The sequence below is a fragment of the Macrobrachium rosenbergii genome, chromosome 15, assembly GCF_040412425.1.
Source record: "Macrobrachium rosenbergii isolate ZJJX-2024 chromosome 15, ASM4041242v1, whole genome shotgun sequence".
NCBI classification, from domain to species: domain Eukaryota; kingdom Metazoa; phylum Arthropoda; class Malacostraca; order Decapoda; family Palaemonidae; genus Macrobrachium; species Macrobrachium rosenbergii.
In genome coordinates this window covers 34,688,633-34,713,860 of record NC_089755.1, presented here as the reverse complement: position 1 = coordinate 34,713,860, position 25,228 = coordinate 34,688,633, and the positions used below count along the sequence as shown (strand labels likewise).

General features: G+C 38.4%; 1 protein-coding gene across 1 annotated transcript; it reads left to right on the top strand.

Moving 5' to 3' along the window:
* The first annotated feature begins 10,640 nt into the window (after positions 1-10,640).
* On the top strand, positions 10,641-18,712 carry LOC136846545 (alkaline phosphatase-like). The gene is made up of 12 exons (XM_067117408.1): positions 10,641-10,780; positions 11,043-11,166; positions 11,614-11,661; positions 12,433-12,650; positions 12,787-12,960; positions 13,062-13,169; positions 13,583-13,666; positions 14,050-14,254; positions 14,836-14,970; positions 16,214-16,405; positions 16,812-16,928; positions 18,184-18,712. Exons 2-12 carry the CDS (start codon positions 11,082-11,084, stop codon positions 18,393-18,395), a joined length of 1,578 nt encoding a protein of 525 aa, XP_066973509.1. The 5' UTR covers positions 10,641-10,780; positions 11,043-11,081; the 3' UTR covers positions 18,396-18,712.
* Positions 18,713-25,228: the final 6,516 nt, after the last annotated feature.

Genomic DNA, 25,228 nt, shown 5'->3' with positions numbered 1-25,228 from the left:
ACCCACGAGACGTCATAACATATTATCAATAAAAATTCACCTTCGGTAACATATATTTCTGTTTATATTATTTCCGAGGTAGAGCATTTAATTGGATATTAAAGGACGCATTGTAGCTTACTGATTATATATATATATATATATATATATATATATATATATATATATATATATATCAGGGTGTTTAAATTAGAGCCCCAATATCTACAGCATAAACTAAAATTGATATGGACATAAACACAGAAGTAATTCAGAACAGGTATTTATTTAAGTTTCTCTCTGAGTATTTAATATTTTGTGTGGCCTCCATCTGTATTACCACAGTCTGCATTGTTGAGGGGTATGATTTCAGCAAATCGCAAAAATACTGAGACTCAAACTTCATTTCCCTGAGCACTTCAGTCACCTCTCTTCACAGGTCGTCGAGGCTTGGTATACCATCACAGTTCATTGTGCGCGCTTCACCACAATCCTTTAAGATACTACCAATGTTTTCACACATTAATGTCAGGGGAGCTGCCTGGAAATTCACGTGACGAGAAGAAATCGATACCACTGTTTCGAAGCAGCTCCTATGTCTGAGGAGCCTTGAAACATGGTGCCTCATCATGCAAAAATGTGACTTCTTCAACAGATAACACATTTTCAGGATCTTTGAGGAAAGGAAATACTCCACCAGTAAGCACAGTTTCCCTGAAGTATACGCCATATAACTGTTTGGCTGTGAAACAGAGAAAAATTCTCAAACATTCAGGAAATTTCACACCTTAGCGATAGCACACGTCATTGCTGATGAACTTTGCAGCCCAAAAGATGTCACTTTTATGATTTGGCTTCCTAACTGCGTAAATGAAGAATTCATCTGATGCGGCAACATGGAGAACGTCAGCTTCATCCCGGTCTTTAAGAAAACCACAAAACCATGCACGGTCTTCTCTGTTGCTGAGTGATGTTGGGCTTGCTGATAATATGAAATGGCATGATACCAGATTTTTTTCAACTCACGATATACAGCACTATAACTTCTCTTCTTTCCCTTTTTGTTTCTAGTTCAACTCCAATTTAATTAAGAATTTCTTGGTCTACCCTCTGCCTCAGCTATGATGTCTTTTGACTGCTGAGAAAGGACTTGCTCTGCCTCCAGGATTCTCACTCTTTTGATGATGACAGTCATATGGGTTTATGTTCAGTTTCTTTTAACAAAGGATTAATCTCTTTTAATGTATTTAGCTATCCAGGAACGTGAAATGAAGGATGCACCATCATCCCTGGCCTCTCTGAAGGTTATAGCCCAGATTCGGTTAATCCATCTGATTTCCTACGAGTCGTTAGCCATGGCTGTATCTAACTCCATCACTCAGTCTGAAAATACAAGAAATGTGAAATGAAAATAGCTTATTAGAAACTTAAAATAATGTACTTGGAGATAGCTTCTTATTCAGCAGAAAACTTCATAACTTTCCATTTGTTCTGTGAGGGAGGGGGCTCTAAATTGAAACACTAGTATATTTGATAGGATATATATATATATATATATATATATATATATATATATATATATATATATATAAATTATTAAAAGAAATGTAAGATGAATGCTCTGCATTGTAATTCAGCCACTTCAGATAATGCAGAACAAACTTACCTGGGTAAAAGAACACCTGGCTGTCTTGAAGGGCCTTGCACTAATCAAATTGCTGTCTCTTTGTTTTATCTTGGTAACCATAATAGCTTATCTGTCAGTGTCCTAGTGTTATTTCATTAAATTATGACCTCGTTTGGACCCGTTCACTCTTACAGAAGTCAACAAAATTAATTAAAAATTATCAGTTCACACGACACTCGCAAAATCTTTAGTGAATTTTCAGTTTTTGACAGATGTGCGTCAGGTAGGTCTGTAGTAGAGCTCTCTGTAAACCCCTTCAGGTCCAAGAATGTCTCTCGCCTCCTAATGGTTACTTTGTTATTTTTGCAGCATTTTCTCTAAAGTACCCCATGAATAATTTCTGGAGACCGTTCAGAGCTAAAATTAATCGTGATTCTTATGTTTGCTCGCCCAATACAGTCTCCAGAAATGCTCTTATTTATCTATTTTGCAGTGTATTACGCTTTAAAATGACGAATTTTTGAGGAATTTCTTATCGTTAGATAAAGTGCCCCATAAGTTATCGGACTTATGATAAAAGTTCAAGGGAACTCTGTGAAATGCTCCAATCAGGTTACGTGTTTAAAAGTTTTATAGTGTATACTTTCATTTATACTTACATTTAATCATGTTTATCTGCTATTAACTACGCCATGATTTTATTCTCTGATTTTCGTTAATAGTATCCGTAAGAAATTCAATATATTACACACCTCGTGAAACTTTAGGAAAGAGTCCTCAGTAGTTATAGTTCCCCATTAAAATTACGTTTTCTTTATCTTACAGCAGTGGGTCAATAATGAAGATGTGTTTTTTATGTGATAGACTATGGTAAAATAACTTATATAGTGTTCTTCAATGATGTTGACTAGTTATCGTGTCCAAGATATTTAATAAAGTAAATGAATAAATTGATTAACCTGGAAGTCGTAGATAATTGGTGAGCAATAAAACATGGCTCAGGGCATATCTCTCTAGTGGGAGGTTGAATTGATAAAAGCGAGTAAACAACATGGAATTTATGTGAATACGGATAATACCAGATGAAAACCTGTAAAGACCTCAAGCGCCTCTTCATTTCTGCATTAATCACGTCATGTATCTTAACTGTTATTATTTCATATTTTATATATCTCTCTCCTTACGTATTATTGTCCAGCCTTTTCCGCCGATGTATTAACCACTTTTGGACGTTTATCGTGAACTCAAATTTTACTAGATTTATATCATCTAACAAACACAAATTCTTGCCAAATGCGTGACACGGTTTCCGCAGGTCGGTGACCACCTTTCCGTCCGCATTCTCAATTCTGTGGCTTCCGAAAAATAAATCAGTTAAACCCAGACCTGTCATCTTGAATCTCACAACTGGTGACCTGAGGAGTGACAGGTTAAGGCATTGTTGTCCAAGCCATTAACGGACTAAATAAGGCTCCATTTACCTTCAGAGTTTAGCGGACTCAAAACGGCGACACAGTCTGGCCTCTGAAAACTACTTCCTCAGAGAACCCCATGCCATTAACGGACTAATAACTGCGTCCTTGTTTTAGAGAATAAGTGTTTCATTTCGAACGGCATTGCCTCGCCATTTTTGCGACTCACGTCGACCACTTTATTATAACACCATTAGCGGAATAGATACTCATGTACTCGCGTTTTGGTACCCAGTAAAGATGGCAGAGTCACCCATTACAATGCAAACTCGTTTACGGAAATCGTCTGCGTGCCTCTTCTTTCGCCCATTGCCAGATGTTGCGAAGCTCCCCCATTTTCGCGCCAGAACAAGTATCTTAGTTTCCTGAGCGCTGATGCTCACTTCACATGGCGTGCATCACAGATGAGAAGACCAGGATCGTTACCATGACGACGCTCCTGAAGAGTTTTCAACAAAATCTCCCCATATGAATCACAGCCAGACAAGGTCATGTCCTCTGGCCTTCGTGATTGCTAATACAAAACATATTCCATGCCCATCCCGAAAGAGCACAGCGCACACTGAACCTATTGACTCAGCCCCTGAGGAAGCATCACCCAGGGACGTCTGGGACGAATCTGAGGTCTGGTAACATGGAAGACCGTCGACGCAGACAGATGTCTGGAAGGAAATCAGCCTGACAAAGCAATATTCCTCGGCGCGCTTCCGCTTTTTGAGGTGTGAGGGTTGCAAATTAAAGCGCCCAGACGCCTTTCCCATGGACAGGCTGGTCGACGTTACACATAAAATCCAAGAGGCCAGTAAAGCCTCCAAACATGCCGCCGCTGCCCTCGCAGACTGAAGGCCGACGACGGAGGACGACTGCCAGAAAAACAAACTTGACCTACAGGAGGCACCGCCAAGGAAGGAGCCAAGGGCTGATGTACCCAGCATGGCGCCTGTTTCCACAGGAGATTTGGCCCCAGTGCCATTCTCTCTGCAGTCCCCTGTTCCTGTACAAAACTGAGAAGATGCGGCCTGTAGGAACAGCAGTGGCCGTGAAAGACGTCTGCATACCAGCTGGATTGTTCATCAGGACGAAATATCAAAGTGGCGCCTGCTGGTTGACTTGCTCTATGTGTCAGTGTTCCTGTTGATTATGAGGACTACACCCGACAGCTGACTCCATGCCCTCCCTGTTAGCCGCGAATGGAACCCCTGATCCTGGAGCTGCTGGAACTTTCCTTTTACGACCCAGACAATCTCCATCTTGGGCCAATAGGTACCACTGACCTTTGTCATCGCGGTGTGTTGATAACTCCTGAGCGCCGATTTCCTGGGACACCACACCCTCCTGGTTGACGTCGGCAGGCAACACCTCCTCGACACCAGAACCTGCCACAAAATCCCAACCACTCTCCACTGACCGGGGATGCCCTCCATCTGCTTCACAGCCTGGAACAATTTCACCACGCCACCCTCCTCCAGGAGTTCCACCATATTTTAAACCAGAGCTCCGCCAGTTGACGGGGCCAGGCCAAGCACCTGGTTTCTTCCACCACATCTCAACTGTTTCCAACTTGCATGTTCTGTCGCCTGCCCCCAAAAACTAAATGGACTCCAAATGGGCTTTCTCCAATTTGGAACAAATGGGCATCTGTTCTGTGCATCAGCCCGTGGGCATCTCCCTGATATGGTAAAGTTGATACCCTGGAGCTGTCTTTGGAGGGGTTTGTTTAGCTACCAACCAGACCACTATGCCCTGCCAAACATGCAAGACCTGACGAGTGCCCTTCACTGGGTCAGGCTCTTCACTAAGATGGACTTGCTTAAATCATACCCTTTCATGTTCCTGTGCATCTCGTATGACGTTCGCAGACAGCCATCATCATGGTTTCAAACACTGACACCTTCTCCACTCACTTTCGGCTCAGGAACATGGGGCCAGGGGAAGGCCTGATGGACACCATCCTTGGGACCTATGTTAGCATCTGTTGCAAAGTGACATCCTATCTTCTCCAGGTCCCCAGAGAAGACCTTATTGGCGTGTGTGTGGCGATCCCAAGACCATTGTGAAACGCCTGCAGGAGAATGGATTAGTTGTCAGGTTCGACAAATGTGTTTGTCGGGCAAAAAAATAGATTTTGGACATAATCTCCGTAGCAGGAATAAAACATATATCAAAAATGGAAAGCAATAGAAAAGTTCCCGATGCCGCCAGACAATCAAGGCCCTTCAAGAGTTCTCAGCATGGTGAACTACTATGGCTGTTTCATCCCAGGCATTGCCATCATTTCCCGACAGTAGTCTTGAAGGGCAAGCCAAAAACAGCTGACGTTTGGATACAGCAGCAGGCATTCAAAGTGGAGACAGCCCTCGCGCTGCCTGAGACTCACCACCAACGCCATCAACATCGCCTGCGTGGCAGTGCTGGAGCAAATAGTCGACAGCGCCCCGACCTCAAGACAGTCACAAGTTGTTGCCAGCAGAGACCAACTACAGCGCCCGACAGAGAGTATGCTTGCAATCTACCAGGCTGTCAGGCATTTCAAATACCTGCTTGGCGGTACTCAGTTCACCATCCGATGGACCTGAACACTGTGTGTTGGGAAGGCAGGCACGCGTGGTTAGCAAGGGGCAGCAGGCATGACAGTCAACATCTCCGGCCAGTTGCACTCAATCCCTCCGTTCCGAGCAGGAAGAACTAGCGGCCGACGCCTGTCACGGTTGAAATCAATTCCTCCACCTCGCGCAGACTACGAGGACCTGGTGAGGAGTAAGCTTCAGACCGGAAAAACGCAGCCTACAGGACGGCATTGACAGCACTCAATTGGAAGGGCGTGCCCTAAAAATAGGTGCAACGCTCTCCACACAAGCACTGGCCGTCCCCGCCTCTGGTTCCCACCTCGAGGAGGAAGAAGACGTTCGACATCATTCACGGCCTTTCCCATCCATCAGGGCGTGACAGAAAAGTTCGTGCAGTACGGCGTCAGGAAGGACGCCCGCCAGTGGGCGAGGAGCTGTATCCCGTGTGAAACCAGCAAGATCAGAAGGCACACAGAATCAGGCATTGGTGATTTTCCCCAACCTCGTCGGCACTTCGGCCATCCACAAACGTCGTTGGGCTTACTATAGTCTGGGGGTGCCAGGTACCTCCTGATTCATAGATGCTCCACCACTGGGTGGAGGTGACACCTATGGAGGAGATCAAGAGCATCCTGAGAGAAGCCCTCCAGTTGGATCAGCTGCTTTCAAAGGTGCCAGACATTACACTATGGATAGGGGCTCAGCATTCCTGTCAGAATTCCCGCAATCCCAAACGTCCTGATGGTTTTATCGACACTTCATCAGCACAATGACCTACAACCCACAGCAAACGGCATGGTAGAGAGGGCACACCACTCACTGAAGGCAGCTCTAATGGCACATTGCACGATGAAAACTTGAAGGCCCAGCTCCCTGGGTCCTGCTGGGTCAACGCAACTGCAATCGAGGGCAGATGGCAATTTTGTCCCCGCAACAAACTCAGAGAAACGCTAGCTGTTCCAAGGAATTAAGACCACCGTAAGCCTTGGAACAGACACCCCCCTCCCAAGGTTGAGGGAATCTATTCGCAAAGAAGTTTGCGCCCTGCCATAAGACCTTTTTGGACAGAACCAACACCTAAGCTCCGGCAGACAACTGGATTCTGCACAAAAGTGGAAGGATAGAGCCCATTGTTCCGCCCTTGACCAGGCCCTACAGGGGCCTTACCGTAACCGTCATCGACAGGATCCCCAAGGCGTATCTCATCGACATCCCGTCCGGGAGCATTGGGTTTCCATCGACAATGAAACCAGCATTCCTGTTAGACAGCGAAATCCGAGGAGGTTGAGGCAGGCAGACATCCCAGGTCCCACCAAAACGCACCCCAGACATACCTGCCGCCCCCAAGGAGGGGCTTTAAGCCCCAGAGGCCGGCGCAGATTAACCAGTCGACGTTTGATACCCACAGTTCTCGAAGAAAAGGGGTCATCTCCTGGTCCTCAGCACCTACGTGATTAATTTTCATGTCATCCAATAATTATCTCTGTAATCATTGTCTATGGGAGGTACCTTGTAAAGCGTCAAGCGCCACTTCATTTATGCATTAATCATATCATATACTCCATGCCTGTTATTATTTCATATTTTTATATATCTCCATCTAATTACTGCGCCTTTCCGCCAGTGTATGTAACCACTTTTGTACGTTTGTATGTAAACTCAAATTATTCTCATATATCTCTCATCTGACAAACACAAATTCTTGCCCAAATGTGTGACATGGGATCCGCAGGTCAGTGACCACCCTTCTGTCCGCATTCCTCACTGTATACCTGGCTTCCAAAAAATAAATCAGTTAAACCCAGACCTGTCATCTTGAATCTCACAAACCACATAACCCATCATATCTTTGGGTTTATATTTATGTTTCATCACTTTTATATCACGAAGTTAATTTATAATAAAGTTTTATCTGGGAAAAAAAACTTGAGGTGTCTTCCCTTGAAATGAAGATTCGCTCGGTACACACACACACACACACATACATGCATATATGTATATATACATATATAGATATATAATGTATATATATATATATATATATATATATATATATATATATGTATATATAATATATATATATATATATATATTATAATGAATTTTTATTACATCACCCCGTTAGAATGTTTTATATACAAACATTAAGTGGTGAATGTCATTTTAATATCATTTTCGCTAGTTACTTCAGGAATATCACCGAGGAATTATACAGTAGTGATATATGGTTAATTCCTAAGGACTCAAACACCGACTCTTGCACCCTCCAGCCTAATGGTGAGCGACGTCTACTGGAAGTTGTTGGTTTGAGTCACAGAAGTACCAATCCATTTATCTCTTATAATTCCCCTTCGATGGTATTCCCGAAGTAGTGCAAATTGGATATTAAACAAGATTTGTGGCTGTTTATTTATACATATATGTAATACACACACACATATATATATAATATATTGTCATGATGTGTTCCAAGTACCTGGTTATTACAAAACTAATCACAAAATTCTAAAGTTTACCTCACTTCAGCCAGTTACATGAACTCTCATAACAATAAGGATTACGACTGAGTACTCTAAAGGTAACAGTGATCCCTTACAAAAGATCATAATCACATGAAAAATCAAACTAAGTTTATCAAGACTAGTGTGAGGTAGCAACAGTTAAACAAGAAATATACTAGAGTAAAAGGGCATCACTCCATCAAACAACTGTAACTGTTTCCCTGGTCTTAATTCACTTTAGCAAAACAAAAGGAGCAAAGCATATTTATCACTTTGCCTTATGCACACAATTAATCCTATTCACTGGTGGTCACTAAAATACTGTTTTTATTTTAAAAAACATTAAATACAAAAATTTATTGTTAAATTCAAAATTTATAATTAGAATTCACAATCTGAAGAATTTACTATTACTTGAAAACAACGCAAAATTTAATTAATTCTTGGGTTAAGTTATTAAACAAAACTAAATCACAAAACTTTAATTTATCTAGAAAATAAGTTAGTCAAGCAAAATTTAAACTATAAAGAATTACTCAAGATTGAAAACAAAAATCTTAATAAATGAAAATTAAATCAAGTATGCAAGGTTAAATTACCAAGAAATATTTAAGATACTAATTAAATAAATGTTAAATCACAAATATATAAAATGTGAAAAATCAAGAGATTGCAAATACAAGAACACAAAAATACACAAAAGGTTTATCAATAATAATGTTACTCAGGCAAAAAATTTTTTAACACACCTTATTATACCATAGTAATAATAAGTAAAATTCACTTTACCTTACACAAGCTTGTGAAAACCTTTGTAAAATCGCTTGCAGCTGCTTAAGATTCACAAAACACTTTTTTATCAGTCACTGTTACAGTTTTTGTTAAGTTTTCCTAAGGTCAGATCTCAAAAGCTAAGATTAACACCAGTGACCACAAATATATTGTGTTAAAATTGCTCTCTTTTGAAGAGAGAGAGAGAGAGAGAGAGAGAGAGGGGAGGGAGAGGGGAACCAATTCTAACAGTCTCTCAAATTAGAATCAATAGATCTGAGGATTCCAGTATGAAATGAAATAGTCATATGACGTCATAAAGGCATTTTGGGAACGAGATACAAGAGAAAATTTCTAGAAGGAAGATGATGTAATCGATTGAGACATGTCTACTCTCAAAAGGACATACATGATCAAAGCAATGTCTGTAACATTGCGAAACCTTTGTATTCTTCTCGTATGGGACAAAGCTTTTATGGAAATCTTTACACAATCAAACAGACAACAACTGGTAACTATGATTGGCATGTTTTAAAAACAAAACAAAAAACCTAAGTTGGTTTCCAGAACGGATCAAAAATTGTTATTCCCAACCTGTCATCGCTTGATCTTAACTGGTGACAGATGGCACATCTGGTCTAAAACTCGAATCTCTCTCTTCCGCTACTACGCTATTATCAAGAAAGATATTATTAATTCTAAATTGCGCTGTTAGGTTATCTAAATCACTAACTCTTTTGAGATCTGATACTACACTACATATGATATTTCAACAATCATTATCATTACACATAATACATGAGAAATAGAAAAGTAAATATATCAAAACTGGGATGATATACATAGTACAAGGCAACATCATGAAAATATATGCATGTAATTATTTATATACAGTATATTTAAAAAATATTACACAGACATATTCTTGGTGTTCATAGATTTGGATACACGTTTGTGACTTGAACGTTTTATTCATTATTAATTTTAAGAGTATGAAAACAATATGGTTTACATTACCAAAATCCTTTGTTTTAATCATTACTTAATGAATAAATAAAGAAGACTATTTGCATATTTCTATTTTGAATAAAGTTAAATACAATGAAATAATGCCAAAACATTTGCAAAAAATCCCAGACGTCGCCACATAGACGTGAAGGTTTATTATGAAACTACGTAATATTTTGATCTCTGAAAGCATTATTTTAATAATAAATGTAGATTTTCCTCTTACAATCCTTTTAATAATGCTTTCGAAATCTTTATACTTCTATGATGTTTTCTGTTCTTACCATCTTCATGGTGTTGTTGCTGTGTGTTACGACACTGTTGCGGTAAGTTGCGCAACAACAAAACGTGCATTTGCCTGCGTCGTCACATTTTTTAAACTTCATGGGTGTTTTGGGAAAAGAGGTTATATTGCACTCTCCCAAATTTTATTACTGGAGTCCGTGAGAGAGTGAGCAGATCATCCCTTCTGAAAAGTCGTTGGTTTCCCCCGAGCACCAGCCCCTTTCCCCTCTTTACCTCTCCAGATTCTTAGGGCGTCCTGCCCCTTATCAGTTACGTTTATCGTGTTATATTTTCATTTTAAAGCAAGCAAATACGAAAAAAGCATAGATATAAGAAAAAATGTTAAATCGCAATCTGTTGTCGTTCTTAATAATTTCTCTGTACTTATTCCAAAAGAACGGATGAAAATGCAGGATTTTTCGTTCGTGTTAATAGTTCATTGTGGACAGTGACAGAAAGATTCATTTTACAGTGCTTAAGCTTTAAGGCAACTTTTCGAGTAATTTGGTTTTTATCTTGCACGGGACTTATATATTGGAAGGTTCAGCTACCTTCCACAGTAGGGGCAGAGTAAGTAAATGTTAAAAGTATTACTGGCATATATATATATATATTATTATATGTGTATATATGTATATATATATATATATATATATATATATATATATATATATATATATATATATATATATATATATACTGTGTATTAATATGAGTAATCGCTTTAAAATATCATACATTTATTCGCGTACATTCAAGCTCACACGGATATCAAGTATACATTTTTAATTTGTGTTTAGAAACAAAATCGTTTGGATTATCTTCCCACCAGGTTGTTTCTAAACAGGGTGACTCATTGCTTGAGGACAAAATGCAGCTCGTAATCTGCCTTGTCGGCACATTGTTGACCCTAGGCCTTCAGGGGGAAGCGAGGGCGCCGTCAAGATACCATGAAGGTAAAACAAAGTCTTCATAAAAGAATCACTGAGAAATAATTAATAAGTGACTTACAGTACAGTGTTTTCCTCTCACAGCAAATGTAGAGATCATAATAATATTTTAATCTTTAATGTTATCGATTTAAAAGGAAGCTTTATATATAAAACAGTCAGATGAGAGAACACGCCGATTCTCATTGAAGAACAACAAAATGTATTATTATTATTATGGTTGTTATTATTATTATTATTATTATTATTATTATTATTATTATTATTATTATTATTATTAAATCCTCTCAGTGAAAATAAAAGACGAAATGCTTATTTATTCTCCTGCTGACATTCTGTAAACATTTTCACAGTTAATAAAACGTAAAGGTAATTTATTGAGAATTTGGATAAATAAATTGCTAATATTCGTTTTGCATGTATCTATATTCGACATACCTTTCAATTTTCCAGATGACTATCATCCCAGGTCTCGTCCTTCCATTGTTATGAGGGGAGAAGGTCAGTCCTGGAGAGAGAGAGAGAGAAGAAGGCGGGAGGATGGCATATGTAGATGTTACAAAGGAACGTATTCTTGTGTTCTTGTGCTATTCTCATTAACTTAGGCTACGTTCAAGAATATTTGGAAATCTGTATACAATACATTCGCCCATACACTTTTCATCATTTCTGTGTTACTTTTGAAGGATCTGTAAAAAATATGCTAGAGTATGGGGATGTACATACGTTAGTATATAAGGTCGAACGTGCGTACTTTTGCACGTAAGTGTAAAGAAAATAGGACATTTTCTATTAGTATAACACAAACAACGTCGTTTTCCTTTCGGTACTGAGAATTACAGTTGTACTGAAGTTATATCATTCTTGTTGATAAAACATGCGCACCATATGGGCCTATGAGAAATATTATTTATATATTAAATGCCTTGCTATTTTAGTATATTTCCATGAAAACCTTGTGGAAATCACCTTGTCCCTGAACAACACAGTCTAGCTTGAATTAATAATCCGTTCGAAATGTTTCATGGATAGTTTATGTGTTTGTGTGTTTTACAAGCTAGAAATCGCTAATTGTTATTTCATTCTTAATATAATACGTTTGATCTATATGATTTTTATGCTTCATATTCTAATACTGGCACGGTGCATCATCAGTAACTCTGCACTTTGTTGAAAAAATTACACTGCCATCATTGATTACTGGCCTTTCTATATACAGCTTTACAAAAAGGCTAAGGCACCAATACCTAGGTTTTTTGTTACCTTTCCCAGACAAGCAGTACTGGAAGCGAGACGCGCAGGACGCCCTAACAAGGCAGCTGAGGATCCGGCCGTTGAAGAGGCAGGCCAAGAATGTCATCTTCTTCCTCGGGGACGGCATGTCCCTCAGCACCGTCACGGCAGCCAGGATTCTGAAGGGCAGCAAGACGGGCAAGTTCGAGAGGGAGACTCTCTCCTGGGAGCAGTTCGACTTCGCTGCCCTCAGCAAGGTGAGGGGGAGGTCTTGTGCCCATATCAAGAATAATAACAACTTGAATACATTTAGTTTCTCGTTTGCAGTTATTATCACCAATAGCAGTATTATTAATAGCAATAATAGTAACATATTTTCAACTGCTTTGACAGACCTACAACACGGAAGACATAGTCACAGACAGCGCAGCCAGTGCCACAGCCTACCTGTCGGGAGTGAAAACTAATCAGGCCATCATTGGACTCGACGCCACCGCCACCTATGAAAACTGTTCCAGCCAGAATGACAAGTCCACCCACACCTCATCCATCGCCGAGTGGTTCCTGGTAATATAAATAAGAAATATTACGTAAATATTTAAAAAAGAGCACATACGGCTACATGTAAATGCCATTACCCAACTATTTTCAATTACTCCAATCCACAGGAGGCCGGGAGGTCAGCAGGTCTGGTCACTACAACGAGGGTGACCCACGCCACTCCCGCCGGGCTTTACGCTCATGTGGCCGATAGAAAATGGGAAGATGACAAACACGTAAATATTATTATTGCTGTTATTTTTAGGTTCATAACCACACTATAGAACAGTGGAAGATAGAGAGCCATCCCCAAGAGAATTAGAGAATTTCCTCACTTCTTATATCTGGAAAAAGTGAGATAAGTTCAGCTTTTGAAAATGAGCAAATTTATGCACTCATAATTAGTGACAGATGTTATACTGTTGTTGTTTTTGTTGTTGTTGTTGCTGGCATAGATGATCCATGCATTTCATTAGCAAAGGCTAACAAGAGCAGCATGTAATCTGACTGCGAATACAGTTATATCAAGCAAACAAAATATTAAACATGCTCGTAAGTAAACATGCACTTTAAAAAAACTATGTCCATTTTATTATAGCTTTAATTGTATTCTGCTGCTTTTGACTTCTTCCACCTGTCTTTCTCCTAGATTTTAGACGATTACGTAGACCCAAATACCTGTGACGACATCGCTGAACAGCTGGTGTACGGAAAACCTGGAAGACATCTGAAGGTAGGATACTGAGAATTATTTTGGTTGATAATGTTCGGAATTTAATTGACGGCTTATCCGCTTCACCTTTTTGTCCTTGTTTTTTTTTCTGTTTATTCTTTTGTTGCCCCTATCTTTATACATTTCCCTCGGTTTGTTTTGTTTTTCTCTAGACATGTTAACTTGGTCATCTTCAGGAAAATCTGTGTAATTAACGGTCTTGGTCTTCTTCTTCCTCTTCGTCTTCTTCTCCTTTTTCTTCTTAATAGTTTCCCTTTGACAGTTATAAACTTCCTTTGCATTGTGTTTATGCTCTTACCCTACATAAGCACACTTTTCTTTTTCCAACTCATCCGTGACTTCAGTAAAGAAAAAATGTCAACCTTTCTTTGAACCAACTGCAGGTCGTTCTGGGAGGTGGTCGTCGCAGCTTCACGCCCCAAGAGGAACCCGACGTGGAAGATGGCTCAGCAGGATACCGACAGGATGGCAGGAACCTCATCAACGCCTGGCTGGAGGAGAAGGAGAAGATGGGAGTCTCTGCCGCCTACGTCTGGAACAAAGAGGACCTCATGGCTATTGACCTCCAGAACACGGATTATGTCATGGGTAGGTCAAGTTGCCAAAATAAGATCACCTTTCGGTTGTATTTTTCTATTCTTTAAGAACTCGAGATGGTGTTGGATTGGCCATTAGGCTAACAACCTCATCCCATTTAGACCTCGGGGGCTTGGTGTGGATGACAATTGGTCACAATGAGACCCGAGGGGCCATCGGGATGAATGTGGTAGGTACTAGTTAATTGGCTGAAAAAAAAAAACCTCGTCGCTGTATATCTTCAGACTATCTCCTTGGGAAGTCAAGGATCTTGATGCCCTTGAAGATCGAGGAAAGAGGTCAAAGGCACTCTTTTTAACCCAATTGGCTGCTGAAACACTGATGACGTCATAAACGTTGACGTACAGAAAACAGACTGTCTTATGGGTCAGGTTATGTATCTGCTAATAATTATTAGTTGATAGAAAGCTTTATTCTTAATGTTTAGAACATTAAATACATGTTATTCTAAAATGGCTATTTTTTCGGGAAGTTTGTCCTGCTAAAAAACCGTAACCCTGTCGTATGTGTCGGTATAGTTATGAAAACTTGGCAGAAAAAAAATTATCATTACTTTACTTCCTTCATTTTAGGCCTGTTTGACCACTCTCACATGGACACCGTCCTCACGAGAAACGTGTCCATGGATCCGACATTGCCGGAGATGACTAAGTTTGCCATCGAAATGCTCTCCAAAGATCCAAATGGATATTTCCTCTTAGTTGAAGGTAAGTAAGTAGACAGTTCCAAGATAGTCCAGTTTAGAAAACATGATGAATTTGTAATGTTCTGGTATCCAAGAGAAATTGTGGGAGGCCTCAGGGAAAGGAGGAAAATTTACGTAAAGGTGACGAGTACTGTAAAAGAGTGAATGGCATTATAATACAAGTAATAATAACTTATGGTAAATGTGTGCGCTTAGTAGAAAGTGAGCGAGAGTTGCCATTACTTTGTAGAATCCATTATAAAAACAAAATGACCATGATTTACGCCCTGTATGTATACTCATAAAAAGAATATCCGAAAACTTAATAATAAGGTATAGGAAACCTGTCAGAGAATATAGATAGGCATTTTATTCAACAGGAAGCGCTGATTCAGAGACTGGCTGGCAGTCCTGATCTCATTATGTGGATGATATCAGAAAAGTAAATAAAAAGAATTAGCCACTTTGACAAAGGGTCTTTCCTCGTTTTGTTAAAAAATTACCAAAGGATTTTTTGACAAAAACGAAGGTTATTTTCAGAGCAGGATCATTAACTCTAAGCTGTGGTCAGCTTTTTATCAAGTTTTATAGTTAATCATTGTAATATTTTATATGACCAAATATATTTTATCAGTCGGGTATGGAGAGCTTCGCAGGCGCTCAAAACCTGTTTGGAGTTATACCAGTAATGAATCATTAGGGGCAAAAGAAACCTTGTGAATTCTGCTCTTAACGATATTAAGAAAAACCTGATCACTAATATCTATCAGAAGGCAACGAGCTTGCCAGATGAACGAACGAACTTACGAGTCTTAGCAAGACCAACGAGTGACCAACCACTGCCTCGACACAAACAAGACTGTAAAGAATAAAACAAGGAAAAAATGCCCCGATGTTTCTTTGGCGCAATCGAGTTTTCTGTACTAAGTATAATGCTGTATGAGCCGCAGCCCATGAAACATTCAGCCACGGCTAACACGATCATGGCTAACTTTAACCTTAAATAAAATAAAAACTAGTGAGGCTAAAGGGCTGCAATCTGGTAAGTTTGATGATTGGAGGGTTGATGATCAACATACCAATTTGCAGCCCTCTAGCATCAGCAGTTTTTAAGATCTGAGGGAGGACAGAAAAAGTGCAGACGGACTGACAAATAGCCATCTCAATAGCTTTCTTTTACAGAAATTAAAATGAACGAAATGACTTGTACGAAACACGAAAAAGCCTCACACGAGGTCCACTCAGCTTCCCTCAAACATTTCCAGGAGGAAGCATTGACCTCATGCACCACCGGAATGAGGTTCGTCAGTCCCTGTACGAGGCCCTGGACTTCGAAGAAGCCGTCAGCATGGCCCTTTCCCTGACGGACCCAAAGAAAACCATCATCCTTGTGACCGCCGATCACGGTCACACGCTCAACATCAACGGTTACGCGGAGAGGCACGAGGATATTTTCGGTAAAAAAAATATATTATATATATATATATATATATATATATATATATATATATATATATATATATATATATATATATATATATATATATATATATATATATATATATATATATATATATATTATATATATATCTATATATCTCTCTCTATATCTAGCTTTTACTCTCTCTGTATCTCTCTCTCTCTCTCTCTCTCTCTCTCTCTCTCTATATATATATATATATATATATATATATATATATATATATATATATATATATATATATATATATATATATATATATATATAAAATATATATATATATATATATATATATATATATATATATATTATATATATGCAAATATGTATGTGTGTGTATGTGCACAAACAAATATAACACAAGTATGATTATTGGCCTTAAGGGTACGGCGGTATCAGTGACATCGACGACAAGAGATACACGACCCTGAGCTACGGAAGTGGACCAGGATTCCAGCTAACCCCAGATGGTCGATATGAACCTACAGAGGAGGACTTGAGTAAGAATCATATATATATATATACATATACATATGTTTATAATCACTTTGTACGAGATTCGTTTATCATATATATATATTATACACAGGTGAAAAATGATATATATATTTAGGTCTGACAGGTTTCGATATTATTTCCTTCGTCAGTGACTTGAATCAAATTACCAAAAAAGTAAGACCATTTTTAGGTTCTGACAGGTTTCGATCTTTTATTTTTCAGTGGCTAAAATAATAACCGGTCATATATATATATCTTTTATTTTTATATAATATATATATATATATATATATATATATATATATATATATATATATATATATGTATGTGTGTATGTGTGTGTGTGTGTGTGTGTGTGTGTGTGTAAACGTAATAATTTAGTACGAAGAATTACATGCTTAAAGATTAACAAGAAAAGACTGACAATCTTCTAAAGCTTCTTTTGGGGTAAACTCCATTTTATTTTCCAACCTCTCCTGTTCCTTTTTGCTTGAGATTTGCAAATGAAATAAAGCAAAAATGTATATATAGGTTGTAAAATTAGTGAGCAGTGTTGGTGTGATATAATTAATATATTTATATAAATATATATATATATATATATATATATATATATATATATATATATATATATATATATATATATATATATATTGTATATATATATATTTATATAATATATATATATATATATATATATTATTGTATATATATTTATATATATGTGTATATTTATACATATATATTGTGTGTGTGTGTCATGAAATGTTAATTGGATTGACTCGAATGTTTTTGATTCTGCGTGTGGTTGTTTGTTTGTTTACACCAGTACTATTCCATTTTTGAGTCTCCCATAAGAAAGATATTACGTTTATTCACCTTCTAAGAAGAAATTTATAAATTCCTGCTTTCAATTTGACTACTACTTTATTCCTTTCAAGAGACACTTGTGAATCTCTGCCCCTGAGTAGAAATTTCTGCCTATTTCTCGTTGAAGACTACTATAAGTCCATCCTTTCCAGAAGCCCTTTATAAATATCTTCTTTAGAAAACACTACTTTATTCCATGCTTGTTAAACCATATAAATATCTGTCAATAGAAAAAAACACGTTTCTTCCGCTTAATAAGTTTGTATGTCTCTCTTTAGGGAGAATATAAAACACCCATTCTTTCTAGATGGAAAAAACACCCAGTGCTCTTTCCCTGCCATTTACCAATCTCTAAGATAGAAAAAAACTACTCTTCTCCTTTTGTAGACGACAAGTATTTCTCCTACCCCTCCGGAATCCCCAAGGACTCCTCCACGCATGATGGCACTGACGTAGGAATCTGGGCCCACGGTCCTTTTGCGCACCTCTTCACGGGCGTCTACGAGCAAAACTACATCCCCCACGCCCTGGCCTACGCCGCTTGCGTCGGTCACGGGCGTACTTTCTGCGACGACGACGACGACGAGAAAGACAAATAAGCGTTCGTGAAATTATTATTTTTTTTTAATTATGCCCTTTTATGAAGTAAAGTTCTTTTAACCTGGCTTTTTTTGCGTAGGAAAAAAAATCATCATAAGTTATTTCTGAAAATAAAGCTTTGTTTAGAACGTTTTTTTTCATGACTTCGTCAGAAAATTACCTTAGTGACATGAAGCTTTCTCTAGATACAGCTTTTTGGTTTCATCGTTTCTGTAAAAAAAAAAAACTCATTACAGAATAAAAGAATTTTGCACCCGTTTGACTTTTCGCACCTGCGTCAACAAATTACATTTGGCGAAATAAAGAGATTTTAGAGCGTCCTTCTTTTAATTTCGTGCCTTTAAAAAAAAAAAAAAACTTGTGAAACAAAAGATATTTCAGAGTTCTTGTTTTTCCCTTGTCTGTGGCAGAAAACACGTGTGGAATAGTTTTTTATAACTCTGGGGATTGTATGTTTCTGCTTCGCAAAAAACCTTTCGTGAAATGAAGTTCCTTGAGAGCAAAGCAACGTGACAATGTTTCTGTGAAAAAAATTAAAATAAACACTTTTTTGACAGCTGTAAGGCTTTCGCATTTCTGCGCCATGTGAATTGAAGGTTTTTTTTGCAAATGCGGTTTTGCTTTGAGACGATAAGTAGTGCAGTAAGAAAGTTACCTGAACTTTCTGATTTTTGTTCATTGCGAAGAATAAAAAACACGAACGCAAACCTTCGTGAAATAGTCATAGAATAACGCTTTGAAAAATTAAGTTATCTGAGAGCTGGTTTTCATTTGTTACTTTATCTTAATTACCAAGAATTTATTTCTGCGCATTTAATTGTATTTATGAGCCTGTCCATTTAGCTCTTTTCCTCTTCCTTCGTTGGTTTAGATTAGGCTGGCTTTATGCCAGCACGAAGCATTGCACAAACGTGACCCCCACCCCGAAGGGAGGTAGTGCCGTTAGTGCACCTCGTGCGGTGCACTGTAGGCATGACTTAATGTTCTTTGCAGTGCCTTCGGCCCCTAACTGCAACCCCTTTAGTTCCTTTACTGCACCTCCTTTCATATTCTCCTTCCATCTTACTTTCCACCCTCTCTTGACAGTTAATTCATAGTGCAACTGCGAGGTTTCCCCCCTGTTACACCTGTCAAGCCTTTCTACTCTCAATGTCCGTTTTAGCGCTGAATGACCTCATCATAGGTCCCAGTGCTTGGCCTTTGGCCTAAATTCTACGTTCCATTCCATTCCATTCCATTCCACAAACGTGATCCGTGGGAGCTAATTTAGTTGTTGTAGAAGCGGAACAAGAACCTAGTGTAGACCTCTGGTCCCAAGATCCACCAATCTTTCCTCTTTTTGCTAGTTTAACGCCATAGATGGTTGTACTCAACAGTGCCGTCACGCGGTCGAGAATTTACTTCTTTCAACATTCTTTGGTTTCATAACTTCTTTCATCAGCTCTTCTATTCATCTACTGTGCTGTGTTTTCCACCATCTTTCCCACCTCTTCTCTCTCTCAGAAATAGCTTCTTGGGTTTATCCCCAGGCAGCCACTATCCATGTCAAAATTGAGGTCTTGCATTTGTGTTAGGACGGGATTCTGCTGTTCACCAACATATTTAAACCCAGCATATCACAAAATACCAATAACTGGAAAATCAAATATTGGTACTTGGTTAATCAACTCCTTTTTAATATGTGCCGAAAACAACGTAGTACAATTAAAAAACCTACTGTTATGTAATGCTGGTGTTATAAAGAATTTCAACAATATTCTCGTGGCTCCCAATTTCAGTAACTGTTTCACATTAGGGAATATTAACTATGAAAGTATGACAAAAGGTAATCATAATGGACAGATAAACCCGCGAAGGAATTCAATTCATAGATGATCTCTTATCTTAGGGCTTACGACTGGAAATTGCTTAGCGTGTAAGATGTCAAGTTTAGTCTTGTATCCTGATACATTCAGAGTCTTGCATCCTGATACATTCAAACATCGTTGATCATATGATGTGAAAGCTCGCTGCACAGCATGTAATCTTATGTCTACTGTAGAACGTCCTGCAAAATGTATGACTGAAACAAGATAAGGAGATTTAGTGAAAATCTGATATATTTGTTTTCTTATGAAATGCCTTAACTAACGATCTTCTGAGTAGGTTCGAGTTTAGAATCAAATTTCTCAGTCGAAAATCATTCTCGTCGTGTGTTTTACAGAAACGTTGAAGGTCGTTTTCTTAAAAGATTTAAGTATAGCATTTATGCTTTATACTAAGAATAATAATCTCTGAATTTATATAGTTACAAAGCGCGTGCAATACGGTGTAGAAACTCCACATTTCATAAAAAAAAGAACGAATAAACTTCAGATTTCAACAGATTAAGAAAACACTCTGTAACTCTTAAGCTAGAATCCAGAAATTCCTTAATATTACGCATTAAAAAACCTACAAACGACTTCATGTGATTAAACGATCATCATTGCATCTTAGCCTACGGAGGAAACAGAAATGGCGAAGGGGAGTTCTCAAACTACTTTAAAAACCTTCAGAAACTCATTTCTTGACGCAGAATTTGCCACCGTTGCCGACGCAAGCGGCATAGGCCAGGGCGTGAGGGGTGTAGATCTCGTAGACACCTGTGAGTAGATGGGCAAATGGCCCGTGAACCCAGATTCCTACATCGGTGCCATCATGTGCAGAAGAGTCCCTTGGGATCCCTGAAGTGTACTGGAATTCGGGAGTCCTCTGCAAGAATGAGTGGAGGAGTTAGTCTCTCTCTCTCTCTCTCTCTCTCTCTCTCTCTCTCTCTGTCTGTTGTCCAAGCGCTTGTGAAACATGAAATGGGTGATATAAGTACCTCTTGTGTAGATTGATATAATTACCTCTTGTGTAGATGAAGCTGTGGGGTCTTTACCCAAAATCTTACATCCTTCAGGATAAACTAGTTTAAGCATTCCCTCTTACTATTTACTCTGAGGAAGTGGAATTCTCTGTTCCCTTTGTCGTTCCTGAATTATTTAAGTGAATTTACATGTTTTATGTCCTTTTTGTCAGACAGTCATTTCGTAAGATAAGGACATTAACACACTCCTTCCTTCCATAAACCAAACTTTGCTTTTGACATCCTTGTCTGTCTTTGTCTCTTATTATTATTATTATTATTATTATTATTATTATTATTATTATTATTATTATTATACGAAATATTCACACGTTCACGTGTAAAAAGAATACAAGATAAAGAACTCATAGTATTGAATGTCCAAAGGTGAAAGCGTGAACACAGAACCAAATCCTAACAAAAAGCAAGCAAACAAAGATAAATCAACAAAAAACCTAATAGATTAAATCAACGACATAACATAAAATTAAACCTTAAGTATGCCTTCCTCGGTGGGCTCATACCGGCCGTCTGAAGCAAGTCTGAAGCCAGGGCCATTTCCATAGCTCAGGGAAGTGAACTTCTTGTCATCGATGTCGCTGATTCCAGAATATCCTGGAAAGAGAAGTTTGTTCAGAGTATTCCGGAAAAAGAAGAATTTTTAGTGTATTTTGGGAAACAGTTTTTTCGGAGTGCCTTAGAAAGAAGTTTTTCCAGAATATCCTGGAAAGAGGAGTATTTTTAGAGCATCCTTGAAAGTAAATTTGTTCGGAGAATCCTGGAAAAAGAAAATAGGTCCACCATTTCGATTTCAACTACTAGGCCTAATGATCACACTTCCATTTCTTCGTTGAGTGTCTGAGGTTTCGTACAGTAACGAGTGAGCAGTACGTTCAGCCACTACGAATTCGTGCGTTTTGATGAAGTCGGATACTTGCACGACTCTCCTCCGATTTGCCGCGCAGTGCATTTCACGTAATTGATGAAAGGTCCGTCAATTGTTGCAAGGTAAACAGACCTTCTCCCCCCCCCCCCGCCACACACACACAGACACACCTGAGCAGGTATTGTAGAAATACAATATTTTTATTTATTGTCTTTGTTCGCTAGAGATGCCTTTTATTCTCTTCTAATACAGGAACGTAACTTCCCCTCCCCCTTCCCTTCCCCTGTTTCTTCCCCTTACCCTCTGCTCCCCCCTTACCCCTTACCCTCTGCTCCCCGCGCACCCTTACCTTAGCCTTCCATTCATTCAACCTTCCCCTCCTCCCATTCCCCCTTCCATCCCCTCCTCTTTTTCCTCCCTTTCCACCTTCCCCATCCCCCTCTCCCGTCTCCCTCCCATCTCCTTTCCCTCTTCCCTTCCCCTCCCCTCCCTCTTCCCCTTCCCTTTTCCCTCCCCCTACCCGTAGACTGTCATTTAGAGTTTTCCCGGGCAGCACCGGGTTGGTCAGCTAGTATTATATATATATATATATATATATATATATATATATATATATATATATTTGCATATTCTTTCTTGAGTTTCTTTGATGTTTCGTTGCAAGTGAGATGGAAATGCATGTTTAATGCATATCTATATTCAGTGCGAATGAATTTCGTTGGGACTGTTTTGATGTTGTGAAAATTATATACGAGGTATATTTGATATATGACGTTTGTCATGTCATGGTGAACATATAACGAGGCGACAAGTAAGAGGCAGGTTCAAGGTATTCTAATTTATTGACAGAATCTCTGACAGGTCAAGAACTCTTGCGAGCGGAAAAGTAGCATTTGACATTAGGGGAAGACAGAGGGGCGTCTATATGTTACAGGCAGATAGCGAAACCAGGCATTTCGCGAACTGCCTGAAATTTCAGGCAGATAGCGAAATGCACTTAGGCACATTTGACCCCCCAAGGGGCTAGTACTTAACACGCCAAAACCGTGACTTACCTACACTGTTTCGCCGTGTTTAGTACTAGGCCCCGGTGGGTCAGATGTATTTCGCAGTGTTTAATACTAGCCCCTGGGGGATCAAATGTCCCTAAATGGTTAACATTTCGCAAATTTTTCCTGAGAATTCCAGGCAGTTCATTGTTTCCTGAGAAATTTTTGCTTTGCTTTTCATATCTGCCTGTAACATATACAATCAGATGTGTTTTCTCACTCATGAAGAATGGTTAACAGTCTACATGCAAATTAGGAAGAGATTTCAAATACATATGGTTAGAAAGCTTGCAGTGCCTTTCATACATAAGTAAAAACAGTTCTGAGAAGGACATAAAGTATCTTTTGAAGAATGCAGAAAAGATCGTTTGAATCAGGAGCGCTGGATTGTTTCCTGAGAGTGTCGGAGCGTCGTGTAGATTTTTGTTTTGAAGCGAGGATGCCCCTAGGGTCTCGGCGACAGCTCTGCACCTCACAAACATATAGATAGCAGAAATCATGACATGTAAGCTATTTGTTAAAGAAGACATGACGTATATGAATATATCTCGTTGCGTTTTTTATTAGTGAAAATGAAACATAAGGTAAAATTATGTAATTTTTGACGTGTTAAATAGATTTGATATAAATGGATTAAGGATTCAAATAGACATCATTCATACCACTTAAATCCTGTGGCATAAATATCTGATGAGACAGATGGATATGATGTACAACATTTTGAATTTCTTTGGTGGATATTATGCAAGGGATGAAAACCTTTGTAAATGAACATCAAGTTCATGCTAATTACAAGCGATATGATCCATGTCATGTTAAATACGCTATTAACATATGATGTACAGCTGATTAAACAGAAGAGGAATAAGAGTATCATGGTATGAATGAATATTATACATGAGGAATTGAGTGAATCTTGTCAATGTTGCAAAAGAAGAGAGAGCGCAACGATGAAATTACTGTAATGAGGAAATATACGTGAAGCCAATGGCACCGTGTATTAAGCCAGTGAATATAATATTTGATACAATGAATATTACAAAAGTTCCTAATGAACTGTGAAATATGTGGCGAGTAAGAATATTATTGTGTATATGTTTTTGCCGTACGACTCTTTAGTTACATTTTATGAAAAGAATTACTTGTGTATGAACATTACGTGTATAAGAAAAAAGGTGTTACAAATATTATGTATTAAATATAAACAAAGACTATGCGACGCAAATGAATAATAGAAATGTGTAATATAACTGTTTGTGAAAATTATGCAAACAAATATGCAGAATGGCGTGTTAGTTGTATTTAGTGAAATGTATGAGTCATAATAAAATTATTCAAATGATGACGACAATAGAATATGTGATGGAAAAGTTTTACTTTAATTCAACATATGTGGTTACAATGAAAATATCTTGACACTAATCATTTTTATAGTGGAAATAACGAAGAAAATAAATGCGATATATAATGAAAATGAACATAGTTACAGAGTGCAACCAAGTGGACTTTGTGACGAATGATTTGCAAAATGAAAGTGAAGATCGATATATGTGTATGATCAAAAAAACAAACAGGTGTATAATGCAATTTAATATCTTTTACGAGGGATCTTTTTTCTTTTTTGCGCCAGTTTCTAGAAGACAATTTGGGTTGGTGGCTGTGTCCAATATAGTTAACCGCAAGTTGTTTCATCCGCAGCTTAGGGTTACGGTACCTTCCAGGTGGCTGAAGTGTCAGTGGCCCATTTTTGTATGTTTCTGAAGTTTGTTTTGACTCGTCCAGCTTGTAAACAAAAAGCATCGAGTGGAAAAATTATTCCACCTTTGAACCGTGTTACGTTGTTCAAATCTATTATTTTTTTTTTTCTTTTTGCTACCAACACCATTTCTGTTAATGGAAATAACTGTAAATAAAATTTTCAGTCAAAAGTTAAGCGATAAAGAGAGAGAGAGAGAAAGAGAAAACATAAAGAAAAAGTGTCTGTGGCTCTTGTGAAGCATAAAACAATAAAGCCTGGACGTGCGTGCG